Raw genomic sequence first — 25,822 nt, 5'->3', positions numbered from 1 at the left:
TCTCGCGCAATCCACTACTCCTTGGAATTGAGCCAACCAATTCATTCCAAGGATCACATCCAAGTTCTGGGTGTCTAGAAGAATCAGATCCGAGGGAAAAGGAATCCCCTGAATTTCTATAGGGACGGCAGGGCTATAATACTTTGCTGTCATAACCCCTCCAGGGGTGGTGATGAGCAGAGGGTTCCTAAGCCTTTCTACCCCCAACTGATTTCTCCCCACGAATGGCACAGATATAAACGAGTGGGAAGCTCCAGAGTCGAACAAAATGGTAGCAGGGATGGAATGAACGAGGAACGTACCAACGATGACGTCTGGAGTTGTCAGCACGTCCTCGGCCGTCACGTGATTCACACGACCCCGAATGACATCCTTTCCACCGTTGTTGGAGCGGGGAGGCGCTTGGCCTTGCTGACGCCTTGGCTTCGGGCATTTATCCGCAAAGTGCCCGGGCTCGAAGCAGTTGAAGCACAGACGCTGCGGACCTGAAGCGTCCCTACGGCCTTGAACGGGCTGCACAGCTGGCGTAGGAGGACGGGGCGCACGAGTCCCTTGTTGATTCTGCTGCTGCTGCGGCTGTGGGACGCGCACCACGAATTGAGGTCGGGGTGCGGAACGAGGTTGCTGCTGCTGTTGTTGCTGCTGTGAGGAGGATCCCCTTGGATAGGGATTGGTGTAGCGGACCCTCTGGTTAGCACCCTGTTGATTGCGGAAATTCGCCAAGCGGCGCTTGTGCGACTCCAGTTCCTTGTGCTTGGCTTCCAAGCGGATGCTCTTGTCCACCAGACGTTGGAAATCCGGATAGTCCCCGGAAACTAGACGGACGGACAGCTCAGGGTCCATTCCTGCCAGGAACTTCTCTTGCTTCTCCTCATCTTCCCGCACATCCTCCGGAGCGTACCGGGCCAGATTGTTGAACTCATGCAGATACTCCATCACGGAGCGGTTGCCTTGCTTCAACTCTCGGAACTCCCTTTTCTTAAGAGCCACGACTCCGGCGGGCACATGGGTTCTCCGGAAAGCGGCGGTGAAGCGAGCCCAAGTAATCGGTTGTCCCTCCGGCTGCGTAGCCTGGAAATGGTCCCACCATAGAGATGCGGGCCCCTGCAGCTGGTGGGCGGCGAAGATGACTTTCTCTTCATCACTGCACTGCACAGTGTCCAGCTTCTTCCCCACGGCATGCAACCAATCCAACGCATCCACGGGATTGTTGGAGCTAGAGAAGGTGGGTGGGCGGATGCGGAGGAACTCGGCGAGCTTAGAGTGTTGTGGGGGTGGTGGTGGAGCATTGTGTTGTGGCGGATTTTGGAGGTGGTGGAGGAAAGCGGTCATCATGTTGGCCTGCTGGGCGAGGATCTGGGTGAGAATGGCGTTGGTGTCTGGTGGTGGTGGTGGAGGCGGAGGAGGAGGTGGAGGTGGATTGCCTTGGTGGTTGTGGTTGCTGCCTTCGGGTTGATTGCCTTCACCGGTAACAGCATTTCTCCTGGTCGTCACCATCTGAAAACCCCACACAGAACCAGCAAACAGAGAGAGCTGACAATTAAAACTAACCACCCACGACTACCATAATTCTTGAATTTATTACTGCTATTAGATTGGTTCATTAAAGTTCAAGTTGCTTAGGCAAATAAAATAAAGACAGGCTCCGACACAGTTATGCCACACACCGGCATAACCATGCCCCACACAACTCAAGAAGACAAACGAGGAAAAACACACGCGCAAGCCTACTAACTGCTCGTCTACTGCTGCGACGGGCCAGGACGGAAGGTGAGCAACAGCGCATCCTCCGTGCTACCAACGCCGGAGGCTTCCCCCTCCTGGGGAACCACGGGCGCGGGCTCAGCACGAGGGGTCTCGACGAAGCAAGTCCACGCCAGGGACTGACGAACAAGCTCGGGCCTGGAAGTGCTCTTGCGGGCGGTGATCTTCTGGCTGCGGCAGACGCGGCGACGCTTGGGGCGACAGTCCTCTCCCTGGGCGATCTTGAGCTGATGCAGCTGCGCCTCCACCGCGTCGAGGTCCTTCTTGAGCTGCAGGTTCTCCTGACGCAGCTCCAGGATCTTCATGTTGTTCTCGATCATGCCACGACGCACCATCTGATGGAAGTCGATACGAGCCGCGTCGTATGCCTCCACCATGCGTGCCAGATGCACGATGGTAGCGTCATCCTCCGAGCTAGCATCCCGGAAGGTGGCGTAGTCGCGGGCTCCTCCGCGACGAGGGTGGTAGCGGTAGGGCGAGTGCTGCAACTCGTCCGGGTAGCGCTGGTGAAGAGTGCCGATGGCGAGGAGAGCGGCGTTCTGGCAAGCGGCGGGGAAGGAATCTCCACCCGCGGTGACTGCCAGCGAAGTCCGCTCGGGAGAGCCAGAGAGGATCACTGCAGTGACCTCCCAACCAGCGTGGGGCTCCGCATCGTCTCCCTCCTGATCCGGAAGCGGCCTGGCCTGGTAATCCACTCCATGTGGATACCCCAAGACCACGCACATGCCCCGCAGCTCCAAGACGAAGCCAGTCATGTCCAAACCACGACGGGTAACGCTGCCGGCCATCTACAAACAAAAACAAAGAGAAAAGCAACATTTAAAAGATCAGATTTTGACGATAAATGAAGCAGCAAGACAGAGAGAGAATAGCGGGTTTTCACAAATAACAAAGGATTTTTATTTTTGAAAATATTGCTAAGGCTTGGGATCTACGGCTCGTCCTAGGGTCAAGGGAGGCTCTGATACCAACTTATCACGACCGGAAATCACCCAACAGGCGTTCCTGACGTGCGTGTATTATTCCTTGTCCCAGGAGGCAAGGTACACCAAAAGTTGATACAATTCAGAGTTTAACAAGCGGAAGCGTAAATAGAATTATTACACGGGCAGCGAAGGCCCAGCACACAAAGACAAACGGGAAACAGCGGAAGACTAGGGCGACGACCACAGGCGCTTGACGGCAGGCACGAGCTAGACACCAAAGCCTTCATCTTCCAGGAACTCCTCTTCTGGGGTTGGGAAAAATTGAGCAAGACTGAGTACAACCACCGTACTCAACAAGACACACCCGCAGATGCAAAATAAATGCAAGGGAGTACAAAGGGATTATACTATAAAGGGTTAGGGTTGCGGTAAACAGCATTTAAAGACATTTAGTTACTCAAAGCTATTTTGTAAACGCGATCCTAGAACTATACAATGTTATTAATCAAGGCCGTGAACCCACACGAACCTGCCTTAACCCAAGGCCTACGATGATTCAGACCGAACTGGCAACCCGACCCTGGGTCCCAGCTCGTCCCAAGCCAACCCAGGCCAACCATTCCACATTTTAGTTGTTAAGCAGGTTTTAAGAATTAAAACACTAACTTGGGTACATTGCTCGGCTTGCCCATAACCGAGGGCGCGGCTATTCGAATAGATTATACTCTGATCAGAGGTGTACATCTTTACCCACAAGACACATCTTTCTCATGTGCAACCACGTGCCACATACCACCACGGTATACAGACGAAAGACGTGACATAGTTTCCAACCCATCCTAGCCATAGACAAGAGTACCGACCCAATCCCGCCTACGGCCGGAACCCCCGGGACAGGCAGACGGAACTGAGCCCCTAGCAGCAGGGCACCAACCCTGTGCTATTTGACATCTCGACTACCGGGCCGCAGCTCGTGTAGCCTTCATTTGCCCTGGAGAATGTCCATCGACCCCCGACTTCATCCATCTCCAATCCGTGTACTTTTGTTTATGACTAGACTGAGCCACAAACTAAGCCTTACCCACTAGACATGTGGAAGTACGGTAGTGCTTTGCAACAGAGGCCCGAAGACCGGTCCTTATACGGCCGAGGAGCTACTATCAAAACCATGCTCCCCGAGCCCAGCCTAAAACCATTTTGGGGATTTTGAATAAAGGGGATGGTGTGAATCCAATTCCACAATAAACCAACAATTCCGAAGTGTCCAGGTGATATGAAAGTTTCCCAAGTCTAAAGTTATAAAACCACCTAATGTTACCTAATTAAATTGCGAAGCATCTACCTAAAATTATACTAGTGGTACTATGAGTAGAGTGTCCACTAGTTGGGGTTTTGCTTAATCTAGGGTGAACAAGGTATTAATAACAAAAACAATAATAATAAGGTCATAACAAAGGTAAATAGGCATGGCTAAATAAAACAGTGATAACGCGGGAATTTAAATAAAGCGATAATGCAATAATTTAAATCAACATAATTTTATAAACTGGGATTCAATATGATCAAGATGATGTGTCTTGCCTTGCTCGCTTTCCCAAACGTCGGCTTCAACTTCCACGAAGAGCGGATCTTCCGAAGCTGCAGCGTCTACACGACCAACGGAAAAGAAAAAGGCTTTAACTCTAATAAACTCCACATAACAGCAGAAACAAAGCACAAAAATGGGTTCTTGACTTCTTAAGGAAAAATTAGAGACTTGAACGGTCCAATTCCGAGTTCAAATGGCCAAGTTATGGCCATTTGAAGTTTATATGCTCTTTAAATGGATATTTGCGAATTTCTTCATTTAAATTTTAATTAAAAATCGGATTATTGCGTCAGCCGGGAGAGAGGGCGCGCGGACCGGGTCCACGGGAGTGGGGCCCACGCGTCAGCCTCTCGGTCCACGGTGGACCGGGAGCACGCGGCTGGCGGCGGTCGGCGCCGTGGGTCCCACGCGTCAGCCGCACCCGAGGCACGGGCGGCTGACGGCCGGGCCCCACCTGGCAGCCGCGGGGCGCGCCCGAAGGCGGCCTCGCCGGCACGGCCGACGGGAGGCGGCGCGCCCGCGCCCCGATGGTCACCGCCGGCGACCACCGGCGCGGCGGAGCGGCGCCCGAGAGAGCGGAGAAGAGAGGGAAGCGAAAGGGACGGTCCACGGCTCACCCCGGTCGACGGCGACGACGGGAACGGCGACCGAAGCGGAGGAAGGCGGCGGCGCGGTTCGGGACGACGAGGGCGACGGAGCTCCGGCGGTCAGCGGGCGAAGCGAAGGGGCGGACGGGGTCGACGACGACGTGGCGAAGCCGAAGGAGGTGACGCCGAGTCGGGAGGAAGTCCGGAGCGACGACGGCGGCGGACCGGAGGTCGGCGGCGACGGCGGAGAGAGAGGTGGACGTCGCGAGCACGAATCCGACGGCGAGAGCAAGCGGCGAACGGCGGAAACGGAGGAGAGAGGCACGGGGAGCAATTATATAGCGCCGGGAGGGAGAGAGGGTGGCCGGAGAGGGAGGAAACGGCCGCGGAGATCTCGGCCACCATTGATGACGCCGGCGAGGATTACGGGATGAATCCGGACGAATCCGAGGGAGAGAGAGAGGGGAAAGCGGGGGAAACGGGAGAGGGAATCACAGGGAGTGATTTCCCCCTCTTTAATGCGCGCGGGGACGGCGGGATGCGGCGGAATCCGCGGCGGCGGCGGCGCTAGGGCACGGGCGGGCGGCGGGCGCGGCGCGAGGAGGGAGATGACAGGTGGGTCCCACCCGTCAGCGAGAGTGGCGGGCGGGCCCGCCTGTCAGCGGCGCGCGCGCGCGGGGGAGGCCGATGGGCCGCGGGGGAAGAGAGAGAGAGGGAGGGACTGGGCCGAGCCAGCCCAAGAAGGGAGGGGGGGAAAAGAAGACTTCTTTGGGATTTTTCTTTTTATAAAACCTTTTTAACTTTGTTTATTTCTTTTCAATTATTGTTTGTGCTCTGAAAATTCCACCAAAATTGATTTACACATTTTAGGCTTTTAGGAAATATACAAAAATCCTCCAAGCCTCATTTGACTTTTATCTTTGCACATTTTAATTGTTGGAGGCTTTCACATGAATTTTAATTATTCTTTTCACAATTTCGAGGATGAATTTTAGAGTCGATTTGGGACGCGACACCAGCGGCGTGCGGGCGCGGCAGCGGCGTCGGGAGGCCAGCGGCGTGCGGGCGCGGTGGCGGCGCGCGGCCGCCGCGGCGTGGCGTAGCGGCGGCGTGGCGAGCTCGAGGTGGTGGCGGCCGAGTGGCGTAGCGGCGGCGTGGCGACCTCGAGGCGGTGGCGGCGAAGTGGCCTAGTGGCGACGACGGCCGGCGTGGCGTCGCGGAGGCGTGCCATAGCGGCCCGGCGGCGTGGCAAGCTCGAGGGAGGGCGGCGTTCGTGGCAGTGGCGACGTCGTCATCGGCGGCGGCGGCCGCGTCGATCGTCGGCCGTGGAGAGAGAGAGAGAGATCGAGATCGAGATCGATAGAAATCGAGAGAGAGAGAGGCAGCGGCGGCTCTCACCAAGAAGTGCGGCGGCGGCGTCTGCGGCGGAGGCGGCGAGGACCACCGAGCGACGGCGAGAGACGATGGCGGTGTCGGCGCGGGATTGCCCTAGGCACGGTGGCGGCGAAGGAGAAGCCGAGATCGAAAAACGGCTAAGTGTTGGTGGAAAAGACGAGGGCGCAACCGGAATATATATACCCCCAGATCTTTAGTCCCGGTTGGTGAGAACAACCGGGAGTAAAGATATCTTTACTCCCAGTTGTTGACAACAACCGGGACTAAAGAAAAGATCTTTAGTCCCGGTTGTTCTGATCAACCGGGAGTAAAGATATCTTTACTCCCGGTTGTTCTCACCAACCGGGACTAAAGATCTTTTCCCGCTATTTCCAAATTCTTTTTAAACCCGGTTAGGGTTAGGAACCGGGAGTAAAGATAATAGCAGTTTTGTCTTCAATTTCTTTGCATATGTGTTTCAATTATTTAAATTATTTATTTAAATAGTAAATAATGCATTACAATTATTTAAATTCGAACAATTAATGATAAAACCTTCGAAAAATTATTGACAATTATGAGTAAAGATAATAGTAAATAATGATAAATTATTTACAATTATGAGTAAAGATAACAGTAAATAATGCATTACAATTATTTAAATTCGAACAATTAATGATAAAACCTTCGAAAAATTATTGTTGTACGTAGTAGAATACGTGGATAATATATAATAAGCACATGAATGATTTAAAATTGTTAAAAATTCTAATTAACATATGTAAATAGCACATGCATGATTTAAAATTAATACAAAATCTAATATCATATATAACTAGCATATCATGATATTAAATTGTTAAAAATTCTAATTAACATATGTAAATACCACATGCATGATTTAAAACCTTTAGAAATTCTAATAATCATATATATGTAGCATATGGATGATTTCAATTTGATTAAAATTCTAATAATCATACATAATTAACAAAAAATCTAATGATCATATATAACTAGCATATGGATGATTTCAATTTGATAAAAATTCTAATAATCATATTTATTTTACATATGCCATACAACAATTGATTAGTATAGATATTCGGTACATCCAACATAGTTTACATCGCGTACAGAACAATTACGGCAATACATTGGCGGTGACGGTTGACCGGACGTACTTTCTCCTCACTATTGTTCCTTCCTTGTGATCGCTACGTGAGTAAGGGGTGTCTTCATTTGATAGGAGGATGCTAGGGTCAATTGTCACCGTGAAAGGTGGTTGCCCATCAAACTGATCGTAATCCTCGTCAGTCTTGTCCTCTACTCCGACGATTTTTCTTTTTCCCGGCAGAACCACGTGGCGCTTCGGCTCGTCAGTCACTTTGCCCTTTTTTCCTTTGCTAGACATGTCCTTGACGTAAAAAACTTAGGTTACATCATTGGCAAGGACAAAAGGTTCGTCCGAGTATCCAACCTTGTTAAGGTCAACCGTTGTCATCCCACTGTCATCAATCGTTACGCCTCCACCAGTTAACCTAACACATTGGCACCGGAACAGAGGGACCTTGAGAGGTCCATAGTCAAGTTCCCATATGTCCTCGATGGCACCGTAATACGTGCCAGTCGTACCATCGTGTCCCATGGCATCGATACGAACAGCACTGTTCTGGTTCGTGCTCTTCATGTCTTGGGCCCTCGTGTAGAATGTGTACCCATTGATTTCATATCCCTGGAATGTCGCGATCGAGCTAGATGGTCCCCTTGCCAGGAAGGCCAGTTGTTGGTTAATCGTCTCGTTACCCATGAGATGTTGTAGCAGCCACGTGGAGAAAGTATCGATGTGATGCCTTGTAATCCATGCATCGGACTTACCGATGTTTTTGGCGCGAACTAGAGCCAAGTGCTCTTCGACGTAGGGAGCCACCAATGAAGATTGTTGCAGAACCGTGAAATGGGCTTTGCGGAATAAATTGTTGTCTACCGTCATTATTGCTTTCCTTCCGAGAGTCCCCTTTCCCCGTAGTCTCCCTTCATGGCGTGATTCAGGTACCCCGATTGGGTGAAGGGCTTCGATAAATTCTACGCAGAATTCAATGACCTCCTCTGTTCCATACCCCTTGGCGATGCTTGCCTCTGGACGAGTACGGTTACGAACATACTTCTTCAGAACGCCCATGTACCTCTCGAAAGGAAACATGTTGTGTAGGTACACAGGACCGAGAATACCGATCTCTTTGACAAGGTGACAACGCAGATGCGTCATTATATTGAAAAATGAAGGTGGAAATATCAACTCAAAGCTGACAAGACATTGAACCACATCATTCTGCAGGGCTTCTAATCTATCAGGATCGATGACCTTCTGCGAAATTGCGTTCATGAAAGCACATAGCTTTGTTATTGTTGCCCGGACATTGTCTGGGAGGATACCCCTTATTACAACTGGTAGCAGCTGTGTCATCAACACGTGACAGTCATGAGACTTTAGATTTGTGAACTTCTTCTCCTTCGTGCTTATTATTCGCTTTATATTCGTGGAGTATCCAGACGGTACCTTGATGCTCTCCAAGCATTCAAACATACTTTCCTTCTCTGCCTTGCTAAGAGTGTAGCTGGCTGGACTCAAGTAATGGCTTCCTTTCTCCTTTGGTTCAGGGTGAAGGTCACCGCGTTATTCCATATGCTTCAGATCATTACGTGCTTCCAGTGTATCTTTCGACTTTCCATATACACCTAGGAAGCCAAGAAGGTTTACACAAAGATTCTTAGTGAGGTGCATCACGTCGATTAAGTGGCGGACGTCCAAGAATTCCCAATAGGGTAACTCCCAAAATATAGAGTTCTTTTTCCACATCGCCGCGTGACCATCTTCGCTCTCTATAGGCTGGCTGCCAGGCCCCTTTCCAAACACTACTTTAGGATCTTTAACCATAGCAAACACTGTTTTTCCGCTGCGATGTTTAGGCTTCGTATGGTGGTCCGCCTTATGTTCAAAGTGCTTGCCTTTCTTCCGTACCTGGTGGATTGCTGCAAGGAATCGACGATGACCCATGTACACAACCTTCATACAGTGCTTAAGATACGTACTTTCTGTTTCATCCATACAGTGAGTGCAAGCCTTGTACCCCTTGTTGGACTGCCCGGATAGGTTGCTAAGTGCAGGCCAATCGTTGATGGTTACGAATAGCAGCTCTCATAGGTTAAACTCCTCCTGTTTGTCCTCATCCCACACGGGGACACCTTCCTTCTTCCACAACAGTTTAAGATCTTCGACCAGTGGTCTTAGGTACACATCGATGTCGTTACCAGGTTGCTTGGGGCCTTGAATTATAATCGGCATCATTATGTACTTCCTCTTCATGCATAGCCACGGGGGGAGGTTGTAGATACACATCGTAACGGGCCAAGTGCTATGGCCGCTGCTCATCTCTCCAAAAGGATTCATGCCATCCGTACTTAAACCAAACCGTATGTTTCGTGCGTCATTTCCAAAGTCTTTAAATATTCTGTCGATGTTTCGCCACTGCGAACCATCGGCGGGGTGTCTCAGCATCCCGTCCTGTTGACGCTCTTCAGCGTGCCACCGCATCATTCTAGCGTTCCCCTTGTTCCTGAACAAACGCCTTAGCCGTGGTATTATAGGGAAATACCACATCACCTTAGCAGGAATTCTCTTTTTCGTTAGCTGCCCGTCAACTTCTCCTGGATCATCTCGTCTAATCTTGTATCGTAGCGCTTTGCAAACAGGGCATGCTTCTAGGTTCTCGTACTCCTCACCGCGATATAGGATACAATCATTCGGACATGCGTGAATCTTCTGAACTTCCAATCCTAGAGGACACACTATCTTCTTAGCCTCGTACGTTGTCTCGGGCAACTTGTTTCCCTCCGGAAGAATGTTCTTGACGAGTTTCAATAAATCGCCAAATGCCTTGTCACTAACACCATTTTTTGCCTTCCATTGCAAGAACTCCAGAGTGGTATCCAACTTTTTGTGCCCCTGCTCGCAACCTGGGTACAACGATGTTCTGTGGTCCTCTAACATCTTGTCCAATTTATGGGCCCCCTTTTCACTTTCGCAATCCTCCTTGGCGTCCTGCAACATCTGACCAAGATCATCCGCAACGTTGTTACCATCAGCATCCCTTTCCTCCTCGCCCGTTTGATTTCCTTCAAATCCAGCGTACTGAGCAAAGTCCAGAATATTGTCGTCTTCCACTTCATCTTCTTCCATTTCAACACCTTGCTCTCCGTGGGATGTCCAACAATTATAGCTTGGCATGAACCCCGACTCAAACAAGTGAAAATGAATAGTCCTGGATGCAGAATACTCTTTCTGATTCTTACACTTATTGCATGGACAACAAATAAAACCCTTTTGCCTGTTAGCTTCGGCTACTCTCAAAAAATAATGCACGCCGTCAATAAACTCTTTGGACCGCCGGTCAGCATACATCCATTGCCGATCCATCTACATGACATGAAAAAAAATCGTACACACATAATTATTCATACAATAATGACAGTCATACAATAATTATAAAATAATTACATACTCTTTCAACAGTCACACAATAATGACATATCATTATTCATACAAATATTATGAAATATTACACCGAATAATTATATATTTACTATTTATAAAGTTTTAAACTAATATTAATGTGTTGTACTTATTTTAATTTTTCATTTTACTTTGTTTTCTATTATTCAAGATTAACTTTCACTATATTTTCCTTCTCAACTTTTTTATAAAACCTTCTTTACCAAATAAACTAAATTTCTATATATTCTTTCTTCTCCACACAAATTTTCTCTCTCATCAACTAACAACAAAATTTTGGAGACAAAAAAGTGTGCAAAACATAGCTCCAAATGTAATATGAAAAAAAAACATTGGAGGATGAAGTTGCTAACCTTTTAGCCACCTCCGATTTGTATATAATCAACACAATAAATTCACTAGAAATTTTGGCATGACCTCCCCTCTTTTTTGAAGAAATTTTGAAGCTTGCTCGGGCTGGAGAAGGAAGAAGACATATATATAGGGGTGGGACTTTAGTCCCGGTTGGTGTTATGAACCGGGGCTAAAGATCGCCGGGATCTTTATTCCCGGTTGGTAACACCAACCGGGACTAAAGTTACGATCTTTAGTCCCAGTTAGTGTTATTAACTGGGACTAAAGATCCCGGAGGGGCCTGACAGGCCCTGACAGCATTTGAACCTGGACTAAAGATCAAATATGCCCGTTACCCTTTTTAACCGGGACTAAAGATCTTTAGTCCCGGTTTTTGTTGCAACCGGGACTATTGTGGAATTCGCCCGACCGACAAAAGATGGTTTCTCCACCAGTGTTATTATTAGAAAGATCAGCGTTTTGTCGCGAGCTAGAACGAAAAATAAATCATTGTCGATCAATCAAATCTACCTCGTTCTGGAGACTTGGAATGGATCAAGGATCGCGAACCGAGTTAATTTTCTTGAATAGTGACACATGCTCATTTCTTCAAAAGTCACCAAATGATAAGGAGACGACCGTGATTACGAAAAGTATTGTTACAAGTAGATTCGTACGGTCCGATCATGCAATGATCGGAAAATTAATTGTCAATCCTAAGGCGATGTATCTATCCTAACTTGATGAGTTCATCGATGCAAGCTGCAAGGGTACGATGTGACCACTTACTGGCCAGCATTGGGTAGGTATGTGTCAACTTGCTCATATAATAGAGGGACACGTTATTTTGATTTTGGTTAGTTTCCGTATATTTTTTCCTCTCATTTTCCCCTTTTTCTTTTTGCGACCTCGTCTTGAGCTGCCGCCCAGTGAGCACGAGCTAGCCAGCCAATAGGCGTGCAGCGTGCAGACCAGGACCCCGTCGTCGTGTGGCGCTCGTATTCTCACAAGGAGATCGACGCGCTAAGTTGCAAATCTATATAAACACACGCTTCGCTGCATGCTTCAACATCCACACTGCCAACATCTGCAAGCAGCAGCAGCAGCAGCAGCTCACCATCACTTGGGAGTTCGGAGCTGGTCAGCATTATCAAGCTTGAGCTGAGCTAGGTACGTAGGCGGGCTTGATCTCGTGGTTGACACACGAGCTCATCGTCAGCCATGGCGTTTAGCTCTAGGGCCGTCGTCGCCGTCGCTTCGGTTGCTCTGCTCGTCGCGGCTCTGGCCTCCACCGCCGCAGCCGAGGGCAATCCCGTCGAGTACACGGAGAGTTACTACGATAACACGTGCCCCAACGCGCAGAACATCGTGCGATCGGTGATGGAGCGGAGCGTCGCCGCCAACCCGAGGATGGCGCCGGCCATCCTCCGCCTCTTCTTCCACGACTGCTTCGTCAATGTAAGTATTACCTTCGTTTATTTAGTATGATGCTAGTTACTTACTAAAAAATATTATTATTATTATTAATTTTGTTATGATTTCTTTTACATTAAAGATTCTTTAATAATTACTTCTATTTCATGGAATGCATTTGTCTCACAATCATCGGTCACATGGATATATATGCAGGGTTGTGATGGCTCCCTCCTCCTGGACAGTACGGATTCCACGGAGAGCGAGAAGGAGGAAAAAGCCAACGCCTCCCTCGCCGGCTTCGACGTGATCGACGCCATCAAGTCCGAGCTCGAGCGCAGCTGCCCGGCCACCGTCTCCTGCGCCGACGTCCTCGCGCTCGCCTCCCGCGACGCCGTCGCCATGCTCGGCGGGCCCAGCTGGGGCGTGCTGCTCGGCCGCAAGGACTCGCGCTTCGTTACCAAGAACGCCACGGAGGAGCTCCCGGACCCGAGAAACGGCCACCTCGACGTCCTCCTCGGGGTGTTCCGCGAGCACGGCCTCGACGAACGCGACCTCACCGCGCTCTCCGGCGCGCACACCGTCGGCAAGGCCCACAGCTGCGACAACTTCGAGGGCCGCATCGACGGCGGCGAGGGCTACGACGACATCGACCCGTCCTACGCGGCGGAGCTCCGTCGGACGTGCCAGCGGCCGGACAACTGCGAGGAGGCCGGCGTGCCGTTCGACGAGCGGACGCCGATGAAGTTCGACATGCTCTACTACCAGGACCTGCTCTTCAAGCGGGGGCTCCTCGCCACCGACCAGGCGCTCTACACCCCGGGCAGCTGGGCCGGCGAGCTTGTGCTGACCTACTCCCGCAACCAGGAGGCGTTCTTCGCCGACTTCGCGAGGGCGATGGTGAAGATGGGGAACATACGCCCGGACCCTTGGACTCCGACGGAGGTCAGGATCAAGTGCTCCGTGGCCAATGGTCATTATTGATGGCCGGCCGTCATATCTCCTTTTGTTTAAGCTTTGAGTCCACCCAACTCTTTTTGGACTCATCTGTATTTGTCTAAATCAAAATTTTACGTTTACTGTATTCGTTTGTATATGTCAATTTTTGTTTCTTCTAACGATGCATTCGTATATGAATTCGTATATGTGCAATATGATGTGATGCGAAATTAAAAATGTGTATTGGCACGTTTTGAATGATCAAAATCTACTACATGTACACGGAGGAATCTTTGAATCGGGCGCCCGATCATTTTATCAATCGGTCAAATATTATAGTTGACCAATAGTGAAACATTAAGTTATACATGGTGAAATAAAAAAAACAATCAGTGAGACATTTAACATTTTTGTGAAGCATAGTGGAGACACACGTTGAAACATGTTGTTATCACGTATGAGACATTGTGTGTTAATGGACTGAAACGTATATTTTTCTTTCATCAAAATATAATCATGCGATATCTTGTTATAAAGATTTAATTGCAACGAATATAACAATGTGATCTAATCGTAGATTAGATAAGTAGTTTAGGAAAAAATAACTTTTCGAAGGTCACTAAATGTATGCATGTATAAGGTGGAGAGAGAGAGGAGAGAGAGAAGTAGCAGGTAGTTTCGGGAATACTGTGTAACACGCTGAAGACATGCATTGAAACATATTACTATTACATATGAAACATTAAGTTTTAGCGATTTGAAACACATGTTTTTTTAACATAATATAATTATATGATATCTTGCTGTAAAGATTTAATTACAATGAATACAAATGTATGATTGGATCATAGATCGGATAAGTAGTTTAGGAGAAAAAATATTTAAAAATAAGAAACAACATTTTTAGAGAGGGTTCGTCCGATCCATCAGCATCCCAATTTGTAGCATTCCCGCACTTACACATTGGAGTGTGTAAACGGATGGTACGGGAATTCCCAAAAGTACTGGCCAACAATTTTCTTTTCGTTACTGATATGTTCCGCACACAGTAGAAAATGGATCAGAAGTAGGTTTTTTCTGACCATTTTGATAGAATATGTTTCTGTAAAGTGTTTACAATTTCGGTAGCCAGCGGTTGCTGAAATATTGAAAAATCGTGAATTTTGTTGTTTTCTAACCCATTTTTTTAATTCTATTACTATATATATTTTGATTGAATTTGAACAAATTATGATAAAATTCATAAATATTTGAAAAAAAATCCGAAAACTTCAGGGAGACTTGTTCTTGTAGATGGGGTCCAAAATTACCAATATTTTGTTCCAAAATTTCAAACCAAAATTTAATTAGAACCTCTATTCGGGAATTTCCAAAATAGCAGTTGGCCCAAGATGTCATCTAGGCTTATATTTTGCGTTGCAATTAGACGAATATAATGTATCAGTTCTACTGATGTTGGGGCATAAATAATTGAGGACATATCCGGTGAAAAATCATAGCTAAAAGTTTCGTGAATTCATAAAAAAATACTAAAGATAGGTGTAGATATAAAATACATATTCTCACCAAATCTCAACTCCAAACTCAACTTTGTTTAAGAGAAACAAAAAGACAAATTTCAGGTGAATAGTGTCATGTTACTATTCACCTAAAATTTGTCTTTTTTGTTACCCTAAATGAAGTTGAGTTTGAACTTGAAATTTGGTGAAAATGTATTTCATATCTATACCAATCTCTAGTATTATTTTTTTATAAATTTACAAAACTTTTAGGTATGATTTTCACGAGTTTCCAACACTTAGCTCATTTTTACCGGATATGTCCCCTAAATAATTAGTGAGATATATAAGGGCGCCACTGGGCATCCATTAATTCAGAAGTATATACATGTTTATGTGCTTTCAGTCGATTAGTTCACAACCATCTTAATTAATGTGCTCTCAGTACTGCATTTGAGGGCCTGATCGCAACTAAAGATTAACACTCAAATTATTTGCCAGTTTCGTCCTAAATTTTTCTCTTTACCCAATAATGTAATGCTCTTCATTAATTGTCGATCAAGTTCTTTGTATCGCGTTGGTCAATGTCAACTAAAACTGATCTATTTTTGGAAGTCGCTAGATGATGTGTGTTTAATTAATTTGTTCCCAAACTGGTGTAGCTCAGCCCTCAGGATCGATTAAGCTATTAAAAAAAAATCGCTATCTATAAATGTTGTTGGAGACTTGGAACGGATCAAACGACTTTCAAAGATCGTCGAGTACCTTTTTCATTTTAATATTAAGGATGTGTTTAGTTCGTGAAAAGAAAATTTTTAGGTGTTACATCGGATGTTTGACTAGATGTCAGAAGGGGTTTTCTGACACGAATGAAAAAACTAATTTCATAACTCGTCTGGAAACCGTGAGACGAATCTTTTGATCCTAATTAAGCCATCATTAGCACATGTGGGTTAATGTAGCACTTATGGCTAACCATGGACTAATTAGGCTCAAAAGATTCGTCTCGCGATTTCCATGCAAACTATGCAATTAATTTTTGTTTTTATCTATATTTAATGCTTCAAATATGTGTCTAAAGATTCGATGCGATGTTTTTGTAACTAAACCAGGCCTAATAAACACATGGTGCCCGGTTTGCTACTGCTATTCTTCTCATCAGAAGTTACAGAAATTAGAAATATTGGTGTCCGTACAACACATACGTATATAGTTAATAAAACTAAATACTCGAAGCGATATTTAATTTGAATTTTCAAACCATGCGCAATGAGCAAAAGCTAGCGAGTGTACGATACTGTATCTATCATCACGTCAATTCATTTTTTTAAATTTATTTTATTTTAAGAGAAGATTCATACGTTAATTTCGACTCACTACAAGGGATACCCTCATCTCAATCGGGCGGTAAGCCCCATCTCAATCGGGCACAGCGTCCGTCATAGGCTAGAAGTCACTGATGTGAAGAGTTATCTCAATCGGGCAAACGGCCGTCACGAATGAATATATCTCAATCGGGCCCTAAGTGAAGCCCGTCACCGATAGCTTTGACTCAGACGACCAGTCAAACTATAGCCCGTCACAGATGATCTATCTCTATCGGGCCACAACTAGCGCCCGTCACAGATGACCCTTATCTATGACGGACATCAACTATAGCCCGTCACAGATGAGTCATCTGTGACGGGCATTAACTATAGCCCGTCATAGATGAGTCATCTGTGACGGGCATTAACTATAGCAGTATAATCCAAAAATAAATAGATTTTATTTTTTGGCTAGCCCTGCCCTCGCTCGTGTGCACCCCGTCACAGATGAGTCATCTGTGACGGGCATTAACTATAGCCATAGTTAACTGAAATTGCTCTAGACCAAGCACGCTTAACATCAAAGTTATTTGGAGATTGGCTTCCGGAAGAGTAGTTGTAACTTGTTGGTATAGGTATTCTATTAATCCTGTTAAGCCCTAGTCCAGGATATCAAATTGGGGTTATTAAATGATTTCAAACGGAAAAGTCACCAAAACCAAAGTTGTAGAACTCATCGGGGTGCAAAACTTTTATTTTGGTCATTTCTCCATCTGACTCTATTTAAACAATTTGAAATTTGAAATTCAAATTTTGAAAAGTTTAAATAGAATTTTAGATCAGTGAACGACTTCAACTGAAAAAGTCATCAACAACAAAGTTGTATAACTCATCAAGACCTACAGCTTTTATTTTAGTCATTTTTCTATATAACATTCTTTGAACCGTTTGAATTTGAATTTAAAAATATGACAACTTCAAACAACATTTTCAAATACTAAATGATATCAACTGAAAAGTCATCAACAACAAAGTTGAATAACTCATCAAGATCTAAAACTTTTATTTTGGTCATTTCTTCATACGACAAAGTGATAGTAACATTGTTCACAAAATTGACATATCTCTTATCTGGTTTTATAAACTATAACACATATATGTAAAATTTGTGAATAATATTACTAACATTTCGTCGGATGAAGAAATAACAAAAATAAAAGTTTTAGATCTTGATGAGTTATTTAACTTTGTTGTTGATGACTTTTTCAATTGAAATCATTTAAGTATCTGAAAATGTTGTTTGAAGATGTCATATTTTCAAATTCAAATTCAAGCTGTTCATAAAAATGTTATATAGAAAAATGACCAAACTAAAAGTTGTAAATCTTAATAAGTTATACAACTTTGTTGTTGACATTTTTTCCATTTGAAATCATTTACTACCCGTAAAATTGTTTTGACTCATACAATGAATTATTATACTGCACTTAATTATTTTGCTATAGTCAAATTACAAATATAAACATTTCATATGAAAAATGGAAAAATAGTCATCGGTGACGGGCTTTAGTTAATGCCCGATAGAGTTTAAGTATATAGCCCGTCACTGATGAGTCATCTGTGACGGGCCTAGCTGTTATCTCAAACGGGCCTCAAGTTGTGGCCCGTCACGGATAATGGTCATCTGTGACGGGCCGTAACTTTAGGCCCGTTTGAGATATGGAATGTTATCTCAATCGGGCCTAAACTACGGCCCGTCACTGATAGGTATCATCCGTGACGGGCTTAGGTTTTATGCCTATCTAACATGTCTGTGCGACCATATCTCAATCGGGCACTTTTTGGCCCGATTGAGATGACTTTCTTATGACGGCCCGCTATTTCTAAGCATATTAGAGCCCGTCACAGATAGAAGGATCTATACTAGTGACTCCTACTTTATCGTCCCCACACGTAATTGTCAACTCCTCTTGTTGATGACCATGTCAGAATTTCCGGCCAAAGGTGCACGAGCCTTGCATTCATGGAGACCGGCGAACACGTCGTCGTGCTGTCGTGCACACGCATGCGTGCAACTAACTCCCGCCGCTTTCTCATGCATGGTCGATCCCGCGTACGCGCCGCGAGGATGGAGAAGCAAACCTATATAATAAAGCATACGCCTCCGCTCCATGAGCTTCACACCCACAGCAACACTGCGATCAGCTAGCAATTCACTGGCCATCATCGTCGATCACTAGCTTAGTCCGATCCTCTCTCTCCGAACCTGCGTCCGTCAGCAGGTGGGCGAGTTCGGGCTCCTGGGGCTTTCAGATGGGAATCTCGAAGAGTTTCTTCGTCGCTTCGCTTTCTCTGCTCCTCGCGGTTCTCGCGTCCACCGGCGAGGGAAGCCACCAGCCGGTCGTAATGCCGGTGGCGATGGAGCTGTCTGCCAAGTACTACAGGAAGACGTGCCCCAACGTGCAGAACGCCGTGCGCACGGTGATGGAGCACAGGCTGGACATGGCGCCGGCCGTCCTCCGCCTCTTCTTCCACGACTGCTTCGTCAACGTAAGTATATGTACTAGTCTCGTACTGCACGACACCCCATATGAGAGGAGAATGCACAAATGCTTTTGTGTCTCACAATCATCCATGACACATTTAGGGTTGTGACGCCTCTGTTCTTCTGAACCGGACGGACACCATGGAGAGCGAGAAGGACGCCGAGCCGGCCAACACCTCGCTCGCCGGGTTCGACGTCATCGACGAGATCAAGTCGGTGCTGGAGCACGACTGCCCGGCCACCGTCTCCTGCGCCGACATCCTCGCGCTCGCCTCCCGCGACGCCGTCGCCCTCCTCGGCGGGCCGAGATGGAGCGTGCCGCTCGGCCGCATGGACTCGCGGCAAGCCAGCAAAGCGGTCGCCGAGGACGCCAACAACCTCCCGAACCCGAACAGCGATCTCGGCGAGCTCCTCAGGGTGTTCGAGACGCACGGCCTCGACGCCCGCGACTTCACCGCGCTCTCCGGCGCGCACACCGTCGGCAAGGCCCACAGCTGCGACAACTACAGGGACCGCGTCTATGGCGACCACAATATCGACCCCTCATTCGCCGCGCTCCGCCGGCGGTCGTGCGAGCAGGGCAGAGGCGAGGCGCCGTTCGACGAGCAGACGCCGATGAGGTTCGACAACAAATACTACCAGGACCTGCTCCATCGGCGCGGGCTCCTCACCTCCGACCAGGAGCTCTACACCCATGGCGGGGAGGTAACTAGTGAGCTTGTGGAGCTGTACGCGAAGAGCCGTAAGGCGTTCTTCGCGGACTTCGCGAGGGCGATGGTGAAGATGGGGGAGATACGCCCGCCGGAGTGGATTCCGGTGGAGGTGAGGCTCAACTGCGGGATGGTCAACAATTGATGGCTGACCCTGACCTTTTCTTATTGTCAGGTGTGCAGCCCGATTATGTGGGAATCAGATGTAGGTCTGAATTAGTTTTCTTTTGACAAAGAAAGTTGTACAAAATACTGTAACTGTATTCTTTTTGTTTATTATATATGTTTATACATCCCAACACTGAGAAACTTGGCGCAGTCATAATTCAACACTAAGAAATGGTTTGGGGCCATTCTTAATTCGAAGAATAAGAACCTTAGGAATGAATTTTTCATTTATTTTTCAATAACGAGCCAAGATGAGCTAGGCTTTAAACTCGTGATCTTAGTAAGCTATCTTGTAATTAAGCTATTCATTTAGCTTATTAGTATATATAAAACATCGTCATATCTTTATATTATATTATTATATATACTTAGTGCTTATTAATTAACTTTTGTTTAGTATTTTAGTTACCTCCAAACTAATTGTATTTAGTTATTTCTTTTATGGGTTAGTGTTTACTGTTATGTTAATGTATGATAAAACAACAAAATTAATATTACAAGGGTGACATAAATACATTAAAAGCCTAACGAGCCAGATTGCGAGCAGAACTGAGCCGAAATACTTAGTGCGTGAACGTTCGCGGTGATCGTGCCAGCAAACGGGCCACTGTTTCCTTTTCGGGCCAAGCCTGTTTCGTTGAGGTCAACCTTTCTTCTTTTTTACCCTTATGACGGGCTTGAACCTAATCCAATTATTCAAATGAAGGCCTTCTAGGCTGTAGCAAGAAAACATGGGCCATGCAACCCACAATAGACATTTTTGTACTTTCTATTGCTTGTTTTGTTTTCAATATTTCTATATATAAAGTTTCTATACCAAATATTTACGTGTATTTCTGTCTAAAAAAATTAACGTGTATAAATTATACTAATTGTTTCGATGTGCAAAATTCCTACACCGAATTTTTTCATGGTATAAAGTTTATATATGCAAAGTTTGTATACTAAATGTGTTTCTATGCGTAACATCCCTACACTGATTTTTTCTATGGTATAAATTTTATATGTGGTATGTATGTATATGCCTATAAAGTTTAGAAACAAAAATAAATTAGGCTAAAATATTGTGGGCTGTATGTATTGGGCTGCAAGCGAACGAGCCAGCTAGCACGTCGGTCGAAAGTGAAAGGTGCCCATGCACACGGAATGGACTTGTTGGAATTTACCCTGCTGATGCGTTCGTGCTATGCGAACGTTCGCGTCCTAGACGCGCCCAAATCCAAGAGAGAAAACTTGTAAACAATTATTCTTCCCTAATCATTTCAATCCATTTACAATATTAAGATTAAACGATACGTTTTTTTTCTCTAATGTGGCGCTTGAAACCTTGAATGATGGCATAGTCAGCGAAAGATAAAATTCATCTATACTAGAAAAAATACCCGTGTGTTACAATGGGTGAAGTTTATTTTAATCTTATTATTGTTATATAGTTTAGTTAAGATGAAATTCACTCTGGGAGTTTGCTTGGATTTATATATTTTTAGAAAATCATGAGCTGCAGTTAGGAATCCGATCGTCTCAAATTAGTATGCGAGTTTGTTTAAACAGATTTCTTATATGACTCCTTCTGTATTACCAAAAGTGAACGATCTTGAAAACCGACTTAAATACGGATATTGTCAGGGTTATGAATACCACATACCTAATAGTAGTTGACTAAATCTCGGCAGGACCCACCACATACCATGTCTTATACGAATACAACCTCTGGATATAGGAGGAGTTCCGCATAAGGAATGATGAATAGAGTTCTACATGGAAACGATAAGGACTACTCGGATTGTATCCATATTGGTTTCCCTAGTTTTACATGGAAAAGGGGACACCTATTGGTATAAATACAAGGTCCCCTAGGAGGAGAGGGGACACAGAAAAATAGATCAAGACACAGGATCAACATACAAGCCAACATACGCCAAGACAAGACGTCGGATATCGACTTCAGAGGCAGGCATGGCTAGTTCCTTACGGTGCCTATGGATACCGTCAGGATATATAGCGTTGTCTCTGATCTCGCCGGATGCGGAATCGAGGAGGAAGACTACCGTGTCGTCGACTACGAGTCAGACCTTCAGACCGCCATATCGACAACAGTTAGATAGGCTACCCCAAATATTGTACTTGTGTGATTATGGTGAATAAGAGCAACGACCGGCTTCAGCCAACAGGATGTAGGGCTATTACCTGATAATTCAGGGGCCCGAACCTGTATAAAAATCCTTGTCTCCATCTCTTTTACCTCGGTCTCGCATATATCCTAGTACCAACGATCCCCATACTGTGCAAATACCGGAATCGCGACATCAAACGTTGACAGATATGTATTTCCAAAAGCGAATAAACTTATAATCCGACTCACATGCTGTCCCATACCTTAATCCATAGGCCATGTTTAAGGGAGTACTCCCTCCGTCCCATAGAAGATCTGGATAGGTACTAAGTTGGTTTTTTTATGGGACGGAGACAGTATCTGGTAGCTACAATCTCCTCTAGAATCTCCAGCATTCCAAACAGTACATATTTTCATTTAGATACGAAGCTAGATTTTTTTTATTATATATTTCAGAAAACAAATTAAAATATAGAAGCTTGGAATCTAGCTTTTCTATTACTTACTATCGTGTTATTCACAAATTGTTTCTCGGAATTTTGAGCTCCTCCAAACAAAACCCTAGCAACTTGGAATTAAAAGAGCAAGGGTTCCTTTCAAAAATTGAGTGTGGGAAATACGTCAGTTCTACCGTTTCTTCGACATGCTTCCACTTTCGTTTCAGCTCATTATTCAGAAGAAAGCAACTCACCCATTCCCCACACGATCAACTGCCCTCCAACAATTAAAAAAACTGTAACAAGTTTAGACGGAACGGCGCCGCCACGCCTGCCGGTCCAAGTAGGTTGGCTTCATCATATCATCCATCCGTTAAATTGAAGAAAATCATTTACTATTTCCTCCAATCCAATTCGGTAGGAAACGTTTAACCAGAACCTATAAATACTGATACAAACGGAACCAGATACACCCACAAATTAAATCAAATTTACTGAACGTCTCCATTAGTTCTGCTCACTCGCTTCCAGCCATCCACTGCACTGCCGCTCGATCGACCACGCAATGGCCACTGCCTGCACGACCACCGACGGCAGTGGCGACGTCTGTCTCCGTCCTTCCGCCTCCGACGGCCTCCCCACACACCAGGCGTGCACCTCCAAGGCCGCCCCAGACGGCGAGACACGCCGGCGTCAGCATCAGCGGCGGCGGTGCTGCGTCGTCTGCCTCGTCGTGACAATCGCCACGCTGGCGCTCCTCGGCGTCGCCGTCCTCGTCCTCTCCCTCACCGTGTTCCGCGTCCGCGACCCGGCCACCCGCCTCGTGTCGGTCCGCGTCGTCGGCGTCTCGCCGAACCTGGCGCCCCCGTCGCCCCAGATCAACGTGACGCTGCTGCTCACGGTGGCCGTGCACAACCCCAACCCGGCGTCCTTCACCTACTCGTCCGACTCCGGCGGCCACGCCGACCTCACGTACCGCGGCGCCCACGTCGGCGACGCCGTCGTCGAGGCCGGCCGCATCCCCAGCAGAGGGGACGGCGCCGTGCAGATGGAGATGACGGTGCTGTCGAGCAGCTTCACCGGGGACGTCATGGCGGAGCTGATCAGGGACATCGAGGCCGGCGCCGTGCCGTTCGACGCGAGCGCGAGGATCCCCGGGAAGGTGGCCGTGTTCGGGGTGCTGAAGCTGCACGCGGTGGCGTACTCCGACTGCCATGTCGTCTTCGGCGTCCCGGAGATGGGGATACGCAGCCAGGAGTGCCACGACCATGCCACGCTCTGAGCGGCCGGCCGGCGCCGTCGTTACGCAAATATATTGATCGTTGTACCGTATGCGTAGGGATGTGTAGTAATTGTGTTGTCGTTGTCTATACTGCGTGCCTTGTACATGAACGAGTGAAATTTAAAAATCTTGATCATTGTTTGTTTGTTTTTTCGTACTAGTGCCACACAGGCACAATATTCAATCGATGTTAAGTTTTGGAAAAAAAAAATGTGTTATTTTGTACAAGAATTTGCCTTACAACTTGAAGCATGCACCCAGCCATCAATTGTTGACCATCCTGCAGTTGAGCCTCACCTCCAGTGGCATCCACTGCGGCGGGCGTATGTTCCCCATCTTCACCATCGCCCTCGCGAAGTCCGCGAAGAACGCCTCGCGGTTCGTCGCGTACATCTCCACCAGGTCGCTTACCTCCCCGCCATGGGTGTAGAGCTCCTGGTCGGAGGTGAGGAGGCCGCGCCGCTGGAGCAAGTCCTGGAAGTACTTGTTGTCGAACCGCATCGGCGTCTGCTCGTCGAACGGCGCCTCGCCGCCGCCCTGCTCGCACGACCGCCGGCGGAGCGCGGCGAAGGAGGGGTCGATGTTGTCGTTGTTGGCGCCGTAGATGCGGTCCCTGTAGTTGTCGCAGCTGTGGGCCTTGCCGACGGTGTGCGCGCCGGAGAGCGCGGTGAGGTCGCGGGCGTCGAGGCCGTGCGTCTCGAACACCCTGAGGAGCTCGCCGAGATCGCTGTTCGGGTTCGGGAGGTTGTCGACGCTCTCGGCGTCGTCTTTGCTGGCTCGGCGCGAGTCCATGCGGCCGAGCGGCACGCTCCAGCTGGGCCCGCCGAGGAGGGCGACGGCGTCGCGGGAGGCGAGCCCGAGGATGTCGGCGCAGGAGACGGTGGCCGGGCAGTCGTGCTCGAGCACCGACTTGATCTCGTCGATGACGTCGAATCCGGCGAGCGAGGTGTTGGCCGGCTCGGCGTCTTTCTCTCTCTCCATGGAGTCCGTCCGGTCAAGAAGAACAGAGGCATCACATCCCTGCATGCCATCGAATATTGTGAGATAAAAGCACTCGTAATGGCGTCCTCCTACCTACTATGAGAGAGTGATATACTACTTACGTTGACGAAGCAGTCGTGGAAGAAGAGGCGGAGGATGGCCGGCGCCATGTCCATCCTCTGCGACATCACCGTGCGCACGGCGTTCTCCAGGTTGGGGCACGTCTTCTTGTAGTACGCCGGTGAGAGCTCCGGCCTGCTCTCGTCGGCGAACGCCAGAGCCACGAGGAGAAATAGCGTAAACGAAGCGACGAAGAGACCCTTGGACAACGCCATGGCTGCTGAAAGCCCGAGGTCGTACTCTTTCGACACGCTCTGAGCAAGAGATCTTAGGTAACTCACCGGGATATATCGGTGGTGGCTTGAGTTGCTTTGCTGTGGATGATGAGTGTGGAGCTCATGGAACGGAGGTGTGCTTTATATAGTTTCCTCTCTCTTGGTTGCTGCGCGCACGTACGCGGGATCGGCTCCGCTTGGTGAAAATTGAAAACACGTACGAGCGCGCGTCCATCAGCATGCATGCATGACTGGTCGTCGGTCTGCACGCATGCTAGGCGGAAAACTCTGACGTGGTCACGAACTCCGGAAGAATCAACTGACAGCTGAAACTTATGTGCACCCCTAAGAGCAGGTACAATAGCAGGCTATAAGTCAGCTGCAAACATATTTTAAGAAGATAAATCAGGAGAGAGAATAGCAGCGGGCTACAGATTTGTAGCCGGCTGTAGCACGGACTCCAAGACGCAGTGTGTCTATAACAGGTGGGACCAGGTATTAATAGTGTAGTATGTAACTATTGTATGGATGAGCTATTAGATTGGCTATAGATTAATTGGAGCTAGTAGTTGGCTATACTATTGAACTTACTCTAATAGAAAAATTGAAGGGATGGAGATCACGTTGTACACTTGGATGCTTTTGAACGTTCTCTACTTAAAAAAAATGTTTTTTTCATGACGTCACCTTATTTTCGCTTGTGAAAATGCAATCGGAAAATCCTTGGTTAGTACTCCCTCCGCGGCTCCGCCCCATAATATAAGGGATTTTGAGTTTTTGCTTGTAGTGTTTGACCACTCATCTAATTCAAAAAAATTTATGCAAATATAAAAAATAAAAAGTTGTGCGTAAAGTACTTTGGATAATAAAGTAAGTCACAAAAAAGTAAATAATAATTCCAAAATTTTTTAAATAAGACGAGTAGTCAAATCGTGCAAGCAAAAACTC

General features: G+C 47.1%; 4 protein-coding genes across 4 annotated transcripts; 3 read left to right on the top strand and 1 right to left on the bottom strand.

The window, feature by feature from the left end:
* The first annotated feature begins 12,212 nt into the window (after nt 1-12,212).
* LOC4341168 (peroxidase 2-like) lies at nt 12,213-13,709 on the top strand. Its single transcript, XM_015786318.3, has 2 exons — nt 12,213-12,603; nt 12,775-13,709. Exons 1-2 carry the CDS (start codon nt 12,367-12,369, stop codon nt 13,540-13,542), a joined length of 1,005 nt encoding a protein of 334 aa, XP_015641804.1. The 5' UTR covers nt 12,213-12,366; the 3' UTR covers nt 13,543-13,709.
* Nucleotides 13,710-18,482: 4,773 nt separating this feature from the next.
* Nucleotides 18,483-19,867, top strand: LOC4341167 (peroxidase P7). The gene is made up of 2 exons (XM_026026637.2): nt 18,483-18,853; nt 18,951-19,867. Exons 1-2 carry the CDS (start codon nt 18,617-18,619, stop codon nt 19,701-19,703), a joined length of 990 nt encoding a protein of 329 aa, XP_025882422.1. The 5' UTR covers nt 18,483-18,616; the 3' UTR covers nt 19,704-19,867.
* A 2,974-nt stretch (nt 19,868-22,841) lies between these two features.
* LOC107276875 (uncharacterized) lies at nt 22,842-23,558 on the top strand. Its single transcript, XM_015787339.3, has one exon. It carries the CDS (start codon nt 22,842-22,844, stop codon nt 23,556-23,558), a length of 717 nt encoding a protein of 238 aa, XP_015642825.1.
* Nucleotides 23,559-23,715: 157 nt separating this feature from the next.
* Nucleotides 23,716-24,990, bottom strand: LOC4341166 (peroxidase P7). Its single transcript, XM_015787338.3, has 2 exons — nt 24,662-24,990; nt 23,716-24,578 (listed from the first exon to the last, which is right to left on the bottom strand). Exons 1-2 carry the CDS (start codon nt 24,872-24,874, stop codon nt 23,823-23,825), a joined length of 969 nt encoding a protein of 322 aa, XP_015642824.1. The 5' UTR covers nt 24,875-24,990; the 3' UTR covers nt 23,716-23,822.
* Between the last annotated feature and the right edge of the window lie 832 nt (nt 24,991-25,822).

This window comes from Oryza sativa, chromosome 6 (genome assembly GCF_034140825.1).
Source record: "Oryza sativa Japonica Group chromosome 6, ASM3414082v1".
In the NCBI taxonomy this organism is placed as follows: domain Eukaryota; kingdom Viridiplantae; phylum Streptophyta; class Magnoliopsida; order Poales; family Poaceae; genus Oryza; species Oryza sativa.
The sequence above is the reverse complement of the archived record's forward strand: the minus strand, read 5'-3'. Positions and strand labels throughout refer to the sequence as shown.